We start from the raw sequence: 19,187 nt of genomic DNA on the forward strand, positions 1-19,187 counted from the left end.
TCTAAGTGTCACATGATCTGTCACATGATCTCTGTATATATACACCTGTTCTGAAAGGCCCCAGAGTCTGCAACACCACTAAGCAAGGGGCACCACCAAGCAAGAAGCACCATGAAGACCAAGACCAAACAAGTCAGGGACAAAGTTGTGGAGAAGTACAGATCAGGGTTGGGTTATAAAAAATATTTGAAACTTTGAACATCCCAAAGAGCACCATTAAATCCATTATTAAAAAATGGAAAGAATATGGAACCACAACAAACCTGCAAAAAGAGGGCCGCCCACCAAAACTCACGGATCAGGCAAGGAGGGCATTAATCAGAGAGGCAACAAAGAGACCAAAAATAACCCTGAAGGAGCTGCAAAGCTCCACAGCGGAGATTGGAGTATCTGTCCCACAGACCACTTTAAGCCGTACACTCCACAGAGCTGGGCTTTACGGAAGAGTGGCCAGAAAAAAAGCTATTGCTTAAAGAAAGAAATAAGCAAACCCGTTTGGTGTTCACCAAAAGGCATGTGGGAGACTCCCCAAACATATGGAAGAAGGTACTCAGGTCAGATGAGACTAAAATTGAGCTTTTTGGCCATCAAGAAAAACGCTATGTCTGGTGCAAATCCAACACCTCTCATCACCCCGAGAACACCATCCCCACAGTGAAGCATGGTGGTGGCAGCATCATGCCGTTGGGATGTTTTTCCATCGGCAGGGACTGGGAAACTGGTCAGAATGGAAGGAACGGTGGATGGCGCTAAATACAGGGAAATTCTTGAGGGAAACCTGTGTCAGTCTTCCAGAGATTTGAGACTGGGACGGAGGTTCACCTTCCATCAGGACAATGACCCTAAGCATACTAAATTGAGTGATTTTAGGGGAAACATTTAAATGTCTTGGAATGGCCTAGTCAAAGCCCAGACCTCAATCCAACTGAGAATCTGTTGTAGGACTTAAAGATTGCTGTACACCAGCGGAACCCATCCAACTTGAAGGAGCTGGAGCAGTTTTGCCTTGAAGAATGGGCAAGAATCCCAGTGGCTAGATGTGCAAGCTGATAGAGACATACCTCAAGAGATTTGCAGCTGTAATTGCTGCAAAAGGTAGCTTTATAAAGTATCGACTTTGGGGGGGGTGAATAGTTGCGCATGCTCAAGTTTTCTGTTTTTTTGTCTTATTTCTTGTTACACAATAAAAAATATTTTGCATCTTCAAAGTGGTGGGCATGTTGTGTAAATCAAATGATTCAAACCCACAACAAATCTATTTTAAATCCAGGTTGTAAGGCATCAAAATAGGAAAAATGCCAAGGAGGTGAATACTTTCGCAAGCCACTGTAGATGCAGAGTCCAGAGAGTTATAGTCCAACAGTAATTGAAAATCAGAGTGCTTCAGGAATAACAATGACAGGATGAATTCAATTAGTTAGGCATTAGAACATTCCATTTTGTTTCTATGAGGAATTCACTTCAACAGTATTCATAGAGCTCAGTGATGTACGGATATTATCCCCCTTCTGCAGGGTTTTTAATATGGTTGGAGTATGGAGGTTTCAGGTGCCTACCTTGGCGGGGATGAGGCCCTGCAGCATGTTGATGCTCTGCATAATGACGAAGGCCTCCAGCATGTCAATCTTGTACTCCAGACAGTGAACAGTGAACCGGTAGAGCTCTGGGAAGGAAGAGGAGAACAGCTCTCTCAGCATCTCTCCCTCCTGACGGGAACGCTTCTTCAGCCAGCCCTGCATGGGGACAAACACACATGTATACATGTAGACAAGACACACACACACACACACACACACACACAAATATGCACACACACAGACAAAGATACACACATGCATATATACACACACACACACACACACACACACACACACACACACACACACACACACACACACACACACACACACACACACACACACACACACACACACACACACACACACACATTTTCATCCACTGATAAAGAGTGAGAGAATGTTCCTGTGCCCACCTCCAGAATGGGGCTCCAGTTGAGCACAGAAGAGCTCATGAACACCATTCCATTACGAGACACGGTGGCAGGCGAGGCGTTGTCGATGTTGTGGGGCTCAAACACAATCTTGCAGTTGGGGGCCATGGGGATCCTGTCTCCATTGGCCAGGGTCAGAGTCCTGTTGTCATCCAGTACAGAGTTGAGGTTCTCTATCCAGATAGCATCTACTGGTCCATCTAGTACTATCCAGATGTGCTCCCCTGCAGAGGAGAGAGACATTAGAACCAGTCTGCTTATTAAACTAATCAAAATCAACTATGGAGGTCAGAGAAAAGTATTAGAACATCACTTTTAGTAAAAAGATAGAGAAATGAATAGAAAGATATGAGAATATTGAAAACACATGGAAATAGAGATGGGGGAAAATGGTCTGCCCCATTGTTCTATATGAATTCCATAGAGACTATACGGGATGCACTATATGTAGGTTCATGCTCTAGCAGGTGTAATGCATGAGTAACTATGCATGCGTATTTCTTTCAAGTACAGTGAAATGCCTTTCTCGCAAGCTCTAACCCCAACAATGCAGTAATCAATAACAATGCAATACTCACAATAACAAGGTAGAACAAAAACACACAAGATATAAAAATATGAAATAAGAGGTGTCCGTCTCACCTTTCTTGGCTCTCAGGGTCTTCCTCCACAGGGTAGAGAAGATGCCGTCAGTCCAGTCATTGGTAGCTACATCTAGACGGCCAAACATCTGAGGGGCGGTGATCGCTTTGGGGTTCATACGCATCTCTCTGTGTGGCTGACCGCAGTCTGTGGGTGCAAACACACACACACAAATTAACTTAACACAACTTTTTATTTTTTTCTAGTGCATGTAAATGTCTGTGCATTTTAGTTTAGTATGACTGCCATGAGGTAGCAAATAAGGTCAAATAAGTCCAGTGTTTTGATGGGGATGTTTCTTACCTGTCATGGCTCTCATCAGGGTGTGAATGCAGGTGGTTTTTCCTGCTCCGCTGGGCCCCAGGGCCATCATGCCATGGCGGACCCTCTGGGTCTCAAACAGCTGAATCACCTTTAGCTTCCATGGAGGATGGCTGATCAGACCTGCCTCTGCCACCTACAGTATGGAACACATAGGGATAAGAGAAACTCTTCATGTTATGAGACCTGCCTCTGCCACCTACAGTATGGAGAACAATGGAAGAGAGTGAGGTGAACTCTTCATGTTATGAGACCAGACTCCTCCACCTACAATATGGAGAACAATGGAAGAGAGTGAGGTGAACTCTTCATGTTATGAGACCAGACTCCTCCACCTACAATATGGAGAACAATGGAAGAGAGTGAGGTGAACTCTTCATGTTATGAGACCAGACTCCTCCACCTACAATATGGAGAACAATGGAAGAGAGTGAGGTGAACTCTTCATGTTATGAGACCAGACTCCTCCACCTACAATATGGAGAACAATGGAAGAGAGTGAGGTGATCTCTTCATGTTATGAGACCAGACTCCTCCACCTACAATATGGAGAACAATGGAAGAGAGTGAGGTGAACTCTTCATGTTATGAGACCAGACTCCTCCACCTACAATATGGAGAACAATGGAAGAGAGTGAGGTGATCTCTCCATGTTATGAGACCAGACTCCTCCACCTACAATATGGAGAACAATGGAAGAGAGTGAGGTGATCTCTTCATGTTATGAGACCAGACTCCTCCACCTACAGTATGGAGAACAATGGAAGAGAGTGAGGGGAACTCTCCATGTTATGAGACCAGACTCCTCCACCTACAGTATGGAGAACAATGGAAGAGAGTGAGGTGAACTCTTCATGTTATGAGACCGGACTCCTCCACCTACAGTATGGAGAACAATGGAAGAGAGTGAGGTGATCTCTTCATGTTATGAGACCAGACTCCTCCACCTACAGTATGGAGAACAATGGAAGAGAGTGAGGTGATCTCTTCATGTTAACACAAATAAATCCTTACCTCACATATAGATCGAAAAAAGGTTTTATGCTACTATGGTATTAAGGCTAATACCAAGACGAGATTCATCCCTTAAACTCTGTATTTTACTGTGGGAGCGGCATGTAGCCTTGCGCTTAAGACCGTTGGGGCAGTAACCAAAACGTCGCTGGTTCGAATCCCTGAGGTGACTAGGTGAAAAATATGTCGATGTGCCCTTGACCAAGGCACTTAACCCTAATTGCTCATGTAAGTTGCCCTGGATAAGAGCTAAATGACTAAAATGTAAAATGTACTGTAGGGGAAAGGAGAAGAGACAGGAGAGAAGAGAAGCAGTGTGAGGAGGAGGGTTGTGAGAAACTACATGTAGATAGAAAATTCTCTGTGTCTCTCTGAAGTCTAACTAACTGTAAAGTGATTATGTTATATAAAATGTCCTCTCACCTGTTTGTCGATAGCTGTCTCCAGCTCTGGGTAGCCTGCTTTATCTAGCTGGATCCCGGGGAAGAGGTCCTCTATCAGGCTGAGGAACAACGGTTCGTCTTCATCTATCTGTCAACACAAATAGTATTATGTAAGTGAAGTTAACCATGATACCACTTGTGTTGTATTGCACCTCACTGAAGATGAAATCCTTATTCATGTATTACAGAATAGTATATGAAAAAAATAACAATCTGTAACACTTAATGGTGCTTAAAAAAATGGCTTTTCTAAAATGGCAGTTGATTTTGAGGAGAATGTCCTGTATATCTGAGTGACTGTACTCACCAGCTTGGACAGGTTCATATCTCTGAGAACCCTCATGACGATGGTAGATTCTGTGTCGTTGGGGTTCGCTCGTTTCACCGCCCCCAGTGTTCGCAGAACTGACAAAATGTTTCGGAGTCCAAAGTCGTAATGCACCTTAAAAACAGAGTGAACCCAACATGGACTGTATGGAAATAGAACTATGAACTACACAAAGATCATAATCAACACATGGACAGTTTGGTTGTTTTTATACTGAACAAAAAATATAAACGCAACATGTAAAGTGTTGGTTCCATGTTTCATGAGCTGAAATAAAAGATCCCAGAAATTGTCCATACACAAAAAAAGCTTATTTCTCTCCCATTTGAGCACACATTTGTTTACATCCCTGTTAGTGAGCATTTCTCCTTTGCCAAGATAATCTATCCACCTGACAGGTGGTATATTAATTCCCTCTAAAGTGATTTGAGGCCTCCCGAGTGGTGCAGTGGTCTAAGTCGTAGTGCTATCCGTGCCACTAGAGATTCTGGGTTTGAGTCCAGGCTCTGTCACATACAGCCGCGACCGGGAGACCCATGGGGCGGTGCACAATTGTCATTTTCCGGGTTAGGGGAGGGTTTGGCCGGCAGGGATGTCCTTGTCCCATCGCGCACTAGCGACTCCTGTGGCGGATCGGGTGCAGTGCACGCTGACACGGTCACCAGGTTTACGGTGTTTCCTCCGACACATTGGTGCGGCTGGCTTCTGGATTAAGTGGGCATTGTGTCAAGAAGCGGTGCGGCTTGTCTGGGTTGTGTTTCGGAGAACGCACGGCTCTTGACCTTCGCCTCTCCCGAGTCCGTACGGGAGTTGCAGCAATGAGACAAGACTGCAACTACCAATTGGATACCACAAAATTGGGGTTAAAAAAATTAAAAAAATAGATTTGAGACTGTGATGATACACGTTAAATAACATTTCACTTGATTTGATTGTTTACTCATATGGAACTACATTAAACGTATATCTTCGCATGTTCAGCTCTCATTGAAATATCTACAGTAGTTACATTTCATTTCATAGCTGACCTGCTTGGAGAGCTGCTCCTCACACAGTTTGTAGAGGGTGAAAAACTTCCTGGCCAGCTCTATGTTGTCTATGAAGCCACAGCTGGCCAGCTTGACCCGGATGATGATCTGACGGTCTGGGACCATCATGGCCACCGAGCGGAAGTTGATCTTCAGGTTCTCTGGAAGCTCCTGACGACCTGCGTAGCCCGGGTTCTGATGGGGGGCAAAAACATTTAATAATCAAATCTTTATTTAACCAGGTGAGTCTGTTAAGTATAATTTCTTATTTACAATGATGACCTGCCATGAACATAGTGTACTACAGATGATTGATGTTATGAAAATGCAAAACAAAGTCTATGACTAACATCATCAAAGTAATAATAAACCTTGTCTGATTCGGACTAGTTTCAGTTAATCTTCTTTAAGACAAGAATTCACTATTCCTTTCAGAAGTACTTTAAATGAATGCTCCACTTGACAAAGCGTTTGTGAAGGGGTTTCTACAGTGAGTAGTTTATAGACTGCTAATAATAATAATAACCATAGTCAGGAAGATGCCGAATTCGGGATTCATTTCCACGTTGTCTCCGTCGGTGAAGATGAAGTTCTTGCGGCGCTCCTTCTTGCAGGTAAGCACGATGGCGATCTGCTGGGCCGCCACGGAGAGCACTGATAGGTCAATACGGTTGAACTCATCAAAACAGCCCCACGAGCCCGACTGGGCTAGGCCTGTCAATCAACACAACATTACACATCACTCTTCACATTAAACTCCTCATTCAAAACAACCCCAAGAGCCTGACCTGCACATCAACACAAAGACACACAACATTACACTGTTCATTAGGTTCAGGTTGAGATCATCATTCTCTTCACAGTAATATGAGTGACATCTTATATAGCCTATAATCCCCCAAAATCATATACATATATCCAACTCCTATGGTCATTGTCATGCAAATGTAACAGGAGTTGGCAAGAGAGCACACGTGTATTTGGGACCAGGCAATATGAGTAGAAGCTCCTACCTTTAAAGATCCTCCCCAGTCCTCTGAAGTCCATTTGGTCGGAGCAGTTGAAGACCACCACGTACTTCCCCAGGCAGCGGCCCATGTCTTTAGTGGTCTCAGTCTTCCCTGTCCCTGCAGGGCCGGCTGGGGCTCCTCCCATACTCATCCCCAGAGCCTGGGCCAGTGTGATGTAGCACCTGGGACAAAAACACACCAAGGAAAATATATATCAAGGATAATCACCCAAAGATATTCAATGTGATACACCATACACTTGTGGGCACTAAAAAGTTAGGCTGGGCTGTGGTAATGGTAGACTGGTTACTGCAATGTGTGTGCAACACTGCACTCTAGTGTTTCCTAGCAATAGTTTGTCAAAAAAAACTGTACATTTTTAGTGCCACAAGTGAATGGTGCCCTTTTAGCCCAAAATGCATGATAACTGGTTAAGCTATTAGAGTGGAGGTGGAGCCACTTCCTAGTCCTTACCTGTCAGTGAGAGGGGTGATGACTAGTTAGTCCTTACCTGTCAGTGATCCTGGACAACACCCTGTCGTTCTCAACTAACATCAAGGCGGTGGCCCGTTCCTGTAGGTTCATGCTCTACAACATCCGCAGAGTACGACCCTGCCTCACACAGGAAGCGGCGCAGGTCCTAATCCAGGCACCTGTCATCTCCCGTCTGGATTACTGCAACTCGCTGTTGGCTGGGCTCCCTGCCTGTGCCATTAAACCCCTACAACTCATCCAGAACGCCGCAGCCCGTCTGGTGTTCAACCTTCCCAAGTTCTCTCACGTCACCCCGCTCCTCCGCTCTCTCCACTGGCTTCCAGTTGAAGCTCGCATCCGCTACAAGACCATGGTGCTTGCCTACGGAGCTGTGAGGGGAACGGCACCTCAGTACCTCCAGGCTCTGATCAGGCCCTACACCCAAACAAGGGCACTGCGTTCATCCACCTCTGGCCTGCTCGCCTCCCTACCACTGAGGAAGTACAGTTCCCGCTCAGCCCAGTCAAAACTGTTCGCTGCTCTGGCCCCCCAATGGTGGAACAAACTCCCTCACGACGCCAGGACAGCGGAGTCAATCACCACCTTCCGGAGACACCTGAAACCCCACCTCTTTAAGGAATACCTAGGATAGGATAAAGTAATCCTTCTGACCCCCCCCCCCCCCCCTTAAAAGATTTAGATGCACTGTTGTAAAGTGGCTGTTCCACTGGATGTCATAAGGTGAATGCACCAATTTGTAAGTCGCTCTGGATAAGAGCGTCTGCTAAATGACTTAAATGTAAATGTAAATGTAGTGAGAGGGGTGATGACTAGTTAGTCCTTACCTGTCAGTGAGAGGGGTGATGACTAGTTAGTCCCTACCTGTCAGTGAGAGGGGTGATGACTAGTTAGTCCTTACCTGTCAGTGAGAGGGGTGATGACTAGTTAGTCCCTACCTGTCAGTGAGAGGGGTGATGACTAGTTAGTCCTTACCTGTCAGTGAGAGGGGTGATGACTAGTTAGTCCTTACCTGTCAGTGAGAGGGGTGATGACTAGTTAGTCCCTACCTGTCAGTCAGAGATGTGATGACTAGTTAGTCCTTACCTGTCAGTGAGAGGGGTGATGACTAGTTAGTCCTTACCTGTCAGTGAGAGGGGTGATGACTAGTTAGTCCTTACCTGTCAGTGAGAGGGGTGATGACTAGTTAGTCCCTACCTGTCAGTCAGAGATGTGATGACTAGTTAGTCCTTACCTGTCAGTGAGAGGGGTGATGACTAGTTAGTCCTTACCTGTCAGTGAGAGGGGTGATGACTAGTTAGTCCTTACCTGTCAGTGAGAGGGGTGATGACTAGTTAGTCCCTACCTGTCAGTGAGAGGGGTGATGACTAGTTAGTCCTTACCTGTCAGTGAGAGGGGTGATGACTAGTTAGTCCTTACCTGTCAGTGAGAGGGGTGATGACTAGTTAGTCCCTACCTGTCAGTGAGAGGGGTGATGACTAGTTAGTCCTTACCTGTCAGTGAGAGGGGTGATGACTAGTTAGTCCCTACCTGTCAGTCAGAGATGTGATGACTAGTTAGTCCCTACCTGTCAGTGAGAGGGGTGATGACTAGTTAGTCCTTACCTGTCAGTGAGAGGGGTGATGACTAGTTAGTCCTTACCTGTCAGTGAGAGGGGTGATGACTAGTTAGTCCCTACCTGTCAGTGAGAGGGGTGATGACTAGTTAGTCCCTACCTGTCAGTGAGAGGGGTGATGACTAGTTAGTCCCTACCTGTCAGTGAGAGGGGTGATGACTAGTTAGTCCTTACCTGTCAGTGAGAGGGGTGATGACTAGTTAGTCCTTACCTGTCAGTGAGAGGGGTGATGACTAGTTAGTCCCTACCTGTCAGTGAGAGGGGTGATGACTAGTTAGTCCTTACCTGTCAGTGAGAGGGGTGATGACTAGTTAGTCCTTACCTGTCAGTGAGAGGGGTGATGACTAGTTAGTCCCTACCTGTCAGTCAGAGATGTGATGACTAGTTAGTCCTTACCTGTCAGTGAGAGGGGTGATGACTAGTTAGTCCTTACCTGTCAGTGAGAGAGGTGATGACTAGTTAGTCCCTACCTGTCAGTGAGAGGGGTGATGACTAGTTAGTCCCTACCTGTCAGTGAGAGGGGTGATGACTAGTTAGTCCCTAACTGTCAGTGAGAGGGGTGATGACTAGTTAGTCCTTACCTGTCAGTGAGAGGGGTGATGACTAGTTAGTCCTTACCTGTCAGTGAGAGGGGTGATGACTAGTTAGTCCCTACCTGTCAGTGAGAGGGGTGATGACTAGTTAGTCCTTACCTGTCAGTGAGAGGGGTGATGACTAGTTAGTCCTTACCTGTCAGTGAGAGGGGTGATGACTAGTTAGTCCCTACCTGTCAGTCAGAGATGTGATGACTAGTTAGTCCTTACCTGTCAGTGAGAGGGGTGATGACTAGTTAGTCCTTACCTGTCAGTGAGAGGGGTGATGACTAGTTAGTCCTTACCTGTCAGTGAGAGGGGTGATGACTAGTTAGTCCCTACCTGTCAGTGAGAGGGGTGATGACTAGTTAGTCCTTACCTGTCAGTGAGAGGGGTGATGACTAGTTAATCCCTACCTGTCAGTCAGAGATGTGATGACTAGTTAGTCCTTACCTGTCAGTGAGAGGGGTGATGACTAGTTAGTCCCTACCTGTCAGTGAGAGGGGTGATGACTAGTTAGTCCTTACCTGTCAGTGAGAGGGGTGATGACTAGTTAGTCCTTACCTGTCAGTGAGAGGGGTGATGACTAGTTAGTCCCTACCTGTCAGTCAGAGATGTGATGACTAGTTAGTCCTTACCTGTCAGTGAGAGGGGTGATGACTAGTTAGTCCTTACCTGTCAGTGAGAGGGGTGATGACTAGTTAGTCCTTACCTGTCAGTGAGAGGGGTGATGACTAGTTAGTCCCTACCTGTCAGTGAGAGGGGTGATGACTAGTTAGTCCCTACCTGTCAGTGAGAGGGGTGATGACTAGTTAGTCCTTACCTGTCAGTGAGAGGGGTGATGACTAGTTAGTCCTTACCTGTCAGTGAGAGGGGTGATGACTAGTTAGTCCTTACCTGTCAGTGAGAGGGGTGATGACTAGTTAGTCCCTACCTGTCAGTGAGAGGGGTGATGACTAGTTAGTCCTTACCTGTCAGTGAGAGGGGTGATGACTAGTTAGTCCTTACCTGTCAGTGAGAGGGGTGATGACTAGTTAGTCCCTACCTGTCAGTCAGAGATGTGATGACTAGTTAGTCCTTACCTGTCAGTGAGAGGGGTGATGACTAGTTAGTCCCTACCTGTCAGTGAGAGGGGTGATGACTAGTTAGTCCTTACCTGTCAGTGAGAGGGGTGATGACTAGTTAGTCCTTACCTGTCAGTGAGAGGGGTGATGACTAGTTAGTCCTTACCTGTCAGTGAGAGGGGTGATGACTAGTTAGTCCCTACCTGTCAGTGAGAGGGGTGATGACTAGTTAGTCCTTACCTGTCAGTGAGAGGGGTGATGACTAGTTAGTCCTTACCTGTCAGTGAGAGGGGTGATGACTAGTTGTCCCTACCTGTCAGTCAGAGATGTGATGACTAGTTAGTCCTTACCTGTCAGTGAGAGAGGTGATGACTAGTTAGTCCTTACCTGTCAGTGAGAGAGGTGATGACTAGTTAGTCCCTACCTGTCAGTGAGAGGGGTGATGACTAGTTAGTCCCTACCTGTCAGTGAGAGGGGTGATGACTAGTTAGTCCCTAACTGTCAGTGAGAGGGGTGATGACTAGTTAGTCCTTACCTGTCAGTGAGAGGGGTGATGACTAGTTAGTCCTTACCTGTCAGTGAGAGGGGTGATGACTAGTTAGTCCCTACTTGTCAGTGAGAGGGGTGATGACTAGTTAGTCCTTACCTGTCAGTGAGAGGGGTGATGACTAGTTAGTCCTTACCTGTCAGTGAGAGGGGTGATGACTAGTTAGTCCCTACCTGTCAGTCAGAGATGTGATGACTAGTTAGTCCTTACCTGTCAGTGAGAGGGGTGATGACTAGTTAGTCCTTACCTGTCAGTGAGAGGGGTGATGACTAGTTAGTCCTTACCTGTCAGTGAGAGGGGTGATGACTAGTTAGTCCCTACCTGTCAGTGAGAGGGGTGATGACTAGTTAGTCCCTACCTGTCAGTCAGAGATGTGATGACTAGTTAGTCCTTACCTGTCAGTGAGAGGGGTGATGACTAGTTAGTCCTTACCTGTCAGTGAGAGGGGTGATGACTAGTTAGTCCCTACCTGTCAGTGAGAGGGGTGATGACTAGTTAGTCCTTACCTGTCAGTGAGAGGGGTGATGACTAGTTAGTCCTTACCTGTCAGTGAGAGGGGTGATGACTAGTTAGTCCCTACCTGTCAGTCAGAGATGTGATGACTAGTTAGTCCTTACCTGTCAGTGAGAGGGGTGATGACTAGTTAGTCCTTACCTGTCAGTGAGAGGGGTGATGACTAGTTAGTCCTTACCTGTCAGTGAGAGGGGTGATGACTAGTTAGTCCCTACCTGTCAGTGAGAGGGGTGATGACTAGTTAGTCCCTACCTGTCAGTGAGAGGGGTGATGACTAGTTAGTCCTTACCTGTCAGTGAGAGGGGTGATGACTAGTTAGTCCTTACCTGTCAGTGAGAGGGGTGATGACTAGTTAGTCCTTACCTGTCAGTGAGAGGGGTGATGACTAGTTAGTCCCTACCTGTCAGTGAGAGGGGTGATGACTAGTTAGTCCCTACATGACAGTGAGAGGGGTGATGACTAGTTAGTCCTTACCTGTCAGTGAGAGGGGTGATGACTAGTTAGTCCTTACCTGTCAGTGAGAGGGGTGATGACTAGTTAGTCCTTACCTGTCAGTGAGAGGGGTGATGACTAGTTAGTTCTTACCTGTCAGTGAGAGGGGTGATGACTAGTTAGTCCCTACCTGTCAGTGAGAGGGGTGATGACTAGTTAGTCCTTACCTGTCAGTGAGAGGGGTGATGACTAGTTAGTCCTTACCTGTCAGTGAGAGGGGTGATGACTAGTTAGTCCTTACCTGTCAGTGAGAGGGGTGATGACCAGTCTGTCAGTGCAGCCCAGGAACTCATTCTGATAGATGAAGCCTACGTCAGTCATGTTGATGATCATCTTGTCAGAGTCCTCATTGAAGTAGAAACGACACTGCTTCAGCCACTCAAAGTCTGTAGGGCTTTTGATATGCAGCCGACACTGAGGGGAGAGCAGGGGTAAAGAGAAACCATTCTGGAAACAAAGCATTGCCAAAGCCTATGAAATTCCTAAAACCGCAAATGATTTGTCAAATGTGATTTGAATACCAGGGGAAACTCAAATTGATATTCTCAGACTCTACCATGCCCTGTTACACAACAGCGATTATTACCTTCAGTTTATATACTGAAAGGGACCTTTGGGGTTGAAGTACTATTTTAGCTACTGAGTCAGTTTGTGATTCCAGTCCACTCACCAGGTCATCAAAGATGTCCCTCTGGTGAACATGGATGGTTATCAGTGTCTCATACTTGGCCCGCTCCATTGAGGCCAGGTCTTTAGTGGTCATGTCTATCAGGGTGTTGAGAAGCTCCAGGAAGAACTGGTTGGTCTTGGGCATGATCTTACGGTCGTAGCGGGCGTTGGTCAGGGCCTCCTCTGAGTCTCTGGTCCAGATCATCTGGACTCCCAGCAGACCAACCTGGTTGATGGATTCAGAAAGAGAGGACATCATGATAGGACATCAATGAGAGAACGTAAAGTCATCTTTCCTGGCTTCGATGTCTTCCTATCAATCAGGGATGTAATCAGGACAATGTATAAAATCAGGAATGTATAGAATTTGGCTAGTGTGTAGATCAGTTTCAGTTATACAATAATGGAGGATAATGTCAGAAAAGCAGGAATCCCTGATCAGGTATTGAGTAATGAAACATAGGCGTGGGAAAGTCTAACTACAAGGCCATAGGTCCAAGGTCAAGGTTAAGGTAATCTATCACATTATAAAAGAGAATGAATGATGACCCCAAGACCAGGACTGTGTCACAAATTGCAGCCTATTCCCTATATAGTGCACTACTTTTGAACAGGACCTGGGTCAAAAGTAGTGGACTATGTAATAGGGTGGCATTTAGGATGTATCCCATGTCTCCCCACCTGAGCAGGGAAAGAGTCTAGGAACTCAATGAGCTGGAAGCCTGAGTCATGGATGGCCAGGACAGCCTGTCTGATGACCAGGTGAAGAGACCTCTGGGATTCCTTCAGCAGGGCGTTGAGCCAGACCTCCACGTTCCCTTCAGCCGTCACAGGCCGATCCAGCTCTACCGTCTCCCCCTCCCTGGATGAGATGGCCAGGATCCGGTCGTACATCTGTGGAGACAGAAGGGCAGATACTATTGATGTTGCTGAATCTGGGGTAGTTACTATTGCAGAAGGACAGATACTACTAATAGTCAAATAAGTAACTTGTAGAAACATTTTAGGAAAAAAATGATATGTCTGTCTGTGCGTTACTGTACCTTGTCATGGAAGCGGACACATTTAACGTTGTCAAAGACGTTGAGCAAGTGGGCCTGGATGGTGTGGGAGTCCGAGGCTTGGCCCAGAATCTCCAGCAGGGCCGGGTCAGACACAAAGAAGAACCGAGGGAACAGCAGACGCTTCTTCTCCAAGTACCTATCAGTCACACAATCACACACACAACCAAGGGTTGAAAACTGGTTAGCCAGAAGCTACAATCTATCCGCAACATTAAAGCTGATCTACCCCCTAAAAAAAGGGTTGAAAATAATACTAGTTTGGTACACATCATCAAGCTACCAATGTACAACGCAGGCAAACTTGGAAGGTGTCATACTGGTACATGAATACTTTCAATTCAACTATTTAAAACAAATTCAAAGTATAAGTATAGGCCTACCCAGTGAGAGACTTCTGACAGACCTCCAGGCAGACTTACCAAGAGACTTCTGACAGATCTCCAGACAGACTTACCTAGAGACTTCTGACAGACCTCCAGACAGACTTACCCAGAGACTTCTGACAGACCTCCAGGCAGACTCACCCAGAGACTTCTGACAGACCTCCAGGCAGACTTACCCAGAGACTTCTGACAGACCTCCAGGCAGACTCACCCAGAGACTTCTGACAGACCTCCAGACAGACTTACCCAGAGACTTCTGACAGACCTCCAGGCAGACTCACCCAGTGAGAAACTTCTGATAGACATTCAGATAGACTTACCCAGTGAGAGACTTCTGACAGATCTCCAGTTGTTCCAGCAGGTGAGGCAACAGCTGTCCCATGGTCTCGTCCCCCACACATGACTGCACCACGTTGGGCATCTCATGGACCCGCGTCATGATCTTCACCCAGGACTTGTCGATGTTGGAGAAACGTTTCGCCTCCTGTCATTCAGATGATTCAGACTAGATTTCTCATTCCTAAGTTTGCAAAAGTTCCTGGGTTTCCCCCCCCAAAAAAACATGATTTCTGAAAAACCAGGGCACTGTAAAAGTTCCCGAAATTGTGGAACCCCAGCACTTTGTGACATCAGCTGATGTAAGAAGGGCTTTATAAATACATTTGATTAATAGCGTAAGGTTAAAGACATGTTTTCAGATGAAAAGTCAATGTATTGGTTCTTACCTTGGGTAGCTGTTTGGCTATGTCCCCTCCCACGAACACAGCCTCGAGGTAGATCCACAGGTTCTGGACAGTCATCCAGTTATCTATGATGTCAGTGGTATTGGAAAGGTTCTGAACCCATTTCTGGATCTGGGCCTTGAATGGCGTGTTGTACCTGTGGAACACCAAGTCATCATCTGAGTCAAGCATTGACTACTACAGTACACAAACACTAAAAGTCGGTACAAAGCATAGCACCCCCAGTCTAAACACAACTGTCTAAACACAAACAACACAACTGTTGAACTCTAGATGACAAGTCAACTGGATGCTGAAATACAACAGAGGCTGCTGAGGGGGCTCATAATAATGGCCGGAACGGAGCAAATGGAATGGCATCAAACACCTGAAAACCATGGAAACCATGTGTTTGATACCATTCCACTGATTCCGCTCCAGTCATTACCATGAGCCTGTTCTCCCCAATGAAGGTCCCATCAACCTCCTGTGCTGAAATATGATAAACAATTGAGAAGAAATCATATATCCCTCCGAACCTCCAGGTCATTTGTTGCCTCAAAATCAAGACTGAATTAGGCTACATTTAACTATTGTTAACAAGCATGAAGCAGAAGTCAGTCTAAATTTCCAGGCTAAGTCATTTGTGCCTCCAGTAGGTCTCTAGTCTAACCTGTTGCTCATGAGTGATCCCAGCACCATGAGGCTGTCCTCCATGTTAGTAATGATCTCAGCGGTGCTGTCGCCCCTCAGCAGCAGCTCCCCTCGCGTCTTGAAGTTGGCGAAGGTGAATGTCTTGTTGTCCCACTCAGCAATCACCTGCTTCAGCTTCTGCTCAATGTCCCTCTCCTTCACTGCACTGATGCAAATATCCTGCCCAGCGGGAGTTCAAACAACATTCATCTTTATTTTACCTTTGTTTTACCTTTGTTTGTCCCATTGAGGTCAAACCATTTTTCTACCCTCAATTTACAGTACAGAATAGTTATGGTGAGTGGAGTACCGGTAGTTGTACGGCTATAGAGAATACATTACCTGGAACCTACCCGCGTTTCAGCACCAACAACAGCAACAAAAATCCATAATCACCTCAATTTCCTCTTTGCATTTGAGGAGCGGAGCTTCCATGATGTTGCGCAGCTTGAAGGTGTCCGTCTCCACCTCGAAGCTGTGTCCTGTCACCTCGGTGATCCTCTTCCAGTGACGCGTCATCATGGCCTTGTTGGTCATCAGTTCCAGTAGGGGGCAACACTCGTTGAACTCATCTATACTTTTCTTCAGGTCAAGGAATGCCTTCCACTCTTTCAGGGCACGGGGCAGCTTGCGACAACTGGAAATGGGGGGTGAAAAAACCCGAACATCTAACTTCCTTTTGGAAATGTAAATCCTCAATGAGATTATTCATCAATGAGTTCTGTGTAAATGTCTCTCATGGTCTGGGTTGTAGTTTGGTTTCCTTACCGCGTCTGGAAGTCAAGAAGTTCGTTATTGATCCTGTCTATGTGGATGTCGGCCCAGAGGATGTCATAGTAGCCGTTGACGGTGTCGATGACACTGTTGTAGAGTCCATAGAGCTTCTGGAGGAGGGTGAGCTGTCTCCTGATCTCCAGCAGCTGAGGGTGTTGGGTCACAGGCAGGCCAAACAGCTCCTCTCCACCAGTGTAGGTGATGTACTTACGGAACAGGTTGTCAAAGCGATTCTGACCAAATGAAATGAGTACAGTAAAGTGCATGAATGGTCACATGACAGTAAAGTGCATGAATGGTCACATGACAGTAAAGTGCATGAATGGTCACATGACAGTAAAGTGCATGAATGGTCACATGACAGTAAAGTGCATGAATGGTCACATGACAGTAAAGTGCATGAATGGTCACATGACAGTAAAGTGCATGAATGGTCACATGACAGTAAAGTGCATGAATGGTCACATATGTAATTTCCAAAACCATGCAACACACAATAATACAATCATGCATGTTGTTGTCTATGTTAAATATGGTAGAAATAAGTAATACATAAAAAATAAATAAGACATAGAACATGTGAATGAAAACCTCTGTGAATGTATCAACTTAAATGAAGTGCTGCAGAGTAGTATATACTGTAGATTCCTCTCTTGAAGATACACACTGTACTCACCTGAAACATGATGAGTCTGTCACTAGCGTCTTGGGGAGCCAGTCCGACAACCATGGGACCGTCCTGGGAATGGAACACAGCCTGCGTCAGCAATTAGCTAGCAGTCTTATTTAGAGCGTGCCAAGTTACGTGTAATAGAAATAGAAATGTCTAAGACCTAAACAGCCTTGGTGTTAGGTGTAGCTGTGAGTAAGACCTAAACAGCCTTGGTGTTAGGTGTAGCTGTGAGTAAGACCTAAACAGCCTTGGTGTTAGGTGTAGCTGTGAGTAAGACCTAGACAGCCTTGGTGTTAGGTGTAGCTGTGAGTAAGACCTAGACAGCCTTGGTGTTAGGTGTAGCTGTGAGTAAGACCTAGACAGCCTTGGTGTTAGGTGTAGCTGTGAGTAAGACCTAGACAGCCTTGGTGTTAGGTGTAGCTGTGAGTAAGACCTAGACAGCCTTGGTGTTAGGTGTAGCTGTGAGTAAGACCTAGACAGCCTTGGTGTTAGGTGTAGCTGTGAGTAAGACCTAGACAGCCTTGGTGTTAGGTGTAGCTGTGAGTAAGACCTAGACAGCCTTGGTGTTAGGTGTAGCTGTGAGTAAGACCTAGAACGAGCTGTGAGACGTGTCTGAACCTTGTCATAGTCCTGATAGAAGTGTCCACAGTCCTCCACAAACGTCTGCACGTTGTCTATGAGCTCTCCTCTGAAGTTGGGCTGCAGGGACACCAGCTCATTCTGGACCTCTGTGCTGCGGGCTAGCAGCTTCTCCCAGGTGTAGCGCAGCGTGTCCACCTTCTCTGCCTCCTCCTTCGCCACTACCAGGCCGTACTTATGGAGCATGGAATAGGACTCCTAGGAAAGGGAAAGGGGAATGCACAGCACTGAACAGACACATAATACAACACAGATCTCCAGTGTCTTCTCACAACCAAATACAGACTGCAAGGACTTAATCAAACTATGGGCAAATCCTAACTTCCACCTAAGTTGAATTTTCCCCCATTGATACCACTGCCTGACTAAGTAGAAATTTGACTTAGGTGGGAATTAAGATTAACCTCCAACTGAATGAAAGTGGACATTGCAAATGTCTCAGTGAATTATTCATACAGTATCTCTCTGCAGTAGTATAAAGTACTTAAGTAAAAATACTTTAAAGTACTACTTAAGTAGTTTTTGGGGGTATCTGTACTTTACTATTTATATTTTTGACAACTTGGACTTTTACTTCACTACATTCCTAAAGAAAATATTGTACTTTTTACTTCATACATTTTCCCTGACAACCAAAAGTACTCGATACATTTGGAATGCTTAACAGGACAGGAAAATTGTCAAATTCAAGCACTTATCAAGAGAACACATGGTCATCCCTACTCCCTCTGGCCTGGCAAAAGCATCTTTTGTAAATAATGTCTGAGTGTTGGAGTGTATCCCTGGCTATCCATACATTTTAAAAACAAGAAAATGGTGCTGTCTGCTTTGCTTAATATAAGGAATGTTTTATTATTTATACTTTTACTTTTGATACTTAAGCATATTTAAAACCAAATACTTTTAGACTTTTACTCAGGTAGTATTTTACCTGCTTACTTTCACTTGAGTTACTTTCTATTAAGGTAGCTATACTTTGACTCAAATATGACAATTGTGTACTTTTTCCACCACTGTCTCTCTGAAAGAAGTGTGCATTTGTGCTCCCTACCTCTATGGGTCCCACTTGGAAGTCAATGGAGATCTGCTGCTCTCTGATCTCCTTCAGCGATGCCATGGCGATGCGGATGTCGTCCAAATCTTTGATTGGTCGGTTCAATTTCTTTGCCGCCTCGTCCACTAACGTGAAGATGTTCTCCATATCTGTCCGGTACTTCCTGTTACAGTGCAGGCCGTAGTCCACCATCCAGCTCTTAGTCTCCACAGTCAGGGCCATCTTCAGGTCAGCTGTTCAACAACAAATCAGATATTAGTCTGATAATAACCAGATATTCATGCAGTTGTAATATTCTTGTTAGAACCAAGTATTGAGTTTACTCTTGTTAGAACCAAGTATTGAGTTTATTTGTTATAATTACTTGGTATTATATTGAAAAGGTGATTGAATTGCTCCCGAATTGTAATGTTGTTAATGCATT

The 19,187-nt window shown here is 45.7% G+C and overlaps 1 protein-coding gene across 4 annotated transcripts in view; it reads right to left on the reverse strand.

Moving 5' to 3' along the window:
- Positions 1 to 19,187, reverse strand: part of LOC139564688 (dynein axonemal heavy chain 5-like) — a 75,824-nt gene that overhangs the window by 30,522 nt on the left and 26,115 nt on the right. For all 4 annotated transcript variants that reach the window (XM_071384446.1, XM_071384447.1, XM_071384445.1 and 1 more), the window contains 21 exons: positions 18,761 to 18,996; positions 17,689 to 17,907; positions 17,074 to 17,136; positions 16,392 to 16,630; positions 16,020 to 16,260; positions 15,604 to 15,803; positions 14,934 to 15,087; positions 14,529 to 14,692; positions 13,805 to 13,961; positions 13,443 to 13,655; positions 12,763 to 12,987; positions 12,334 to 12,506; positions 6,801 to 6,979; positions 6,314 to 6,501; positions 5,788 to 5,982; positions 4,739 to 4,873; positions 4,412 to 4,519; positions 2,957 to 3,110; positions 2,654 to 2,800; positions 1,994 to 2,235; positions 1,557 to 1,733 (listed from right to left, as the gene is read on the reverse strand). In XM_071384446.1, the coding sequence (XP_071240547.1) occupies positions 1,557 to 1,733; positions 1,994 to 2,235; positions 2,654 to 2,800; positions 2,957 to 3,110; positions 4,412 to 4,519; positions 4,739 to 4,873; positions 5,788 to 5,982; positions 6,314 to 6,501; positions 6,801 to 6,979; positions 12,334 to 12,506; positions 12,763 to 12,987; positions 13,443 to 13,655; positions 13,805 to 13,961; positions 14,529 to 14,692; positions 14,934 to 15,087; positions 15,604 to 15,803; positions 16,020 to 16,260; positions 16,392 to 16,630; positions 17,074 to 17,136; positions 17,689 to 17,907; positions 18,761 to 18,996 (3,809 nt within the window). The remainder of the gene's footprint in view (positions 1 to 1,556; positions 1,734 to 1,993; positions 2,236 to 2,653; positions 2,801 to 2,956; positions 3,111 to 4,411; positions 4,520 to 4,738; positions 4,874 to 5,787; positions 5,983 to 6,313; positions 6,502 to 6,800; positions 6,980 to 12,333; positions 12,507 to 12,762; positions 12,988 to 13,442; positions 13,656 to 13,804; positions 13,962 to 14,528; positions 14,693 to 14,933; positions 15,088 to 15,603; positions 15,804 to 16,019; positions 16,261 to 16,391; positions 16,631 to 17,073; positions 17,137 to 17,688; positions 17,908 to 18,760; positions 18,997 to 19,187) is intronic.

Source organism: Salvelinus alpinus, chromosome 35, assembly GCF_045679555.1.
Source record: "Salvelinus alpinus chromosome 35, SLU_Salpinus.1, whole genome shotgun sequence".
NCBI classification, from domain to species: Eukaryota; Metazoa; Chordata; class Actinopteri; order Salmoniformes; family Salmonidae; genus Salvelinus; species Salvelinus alpinus.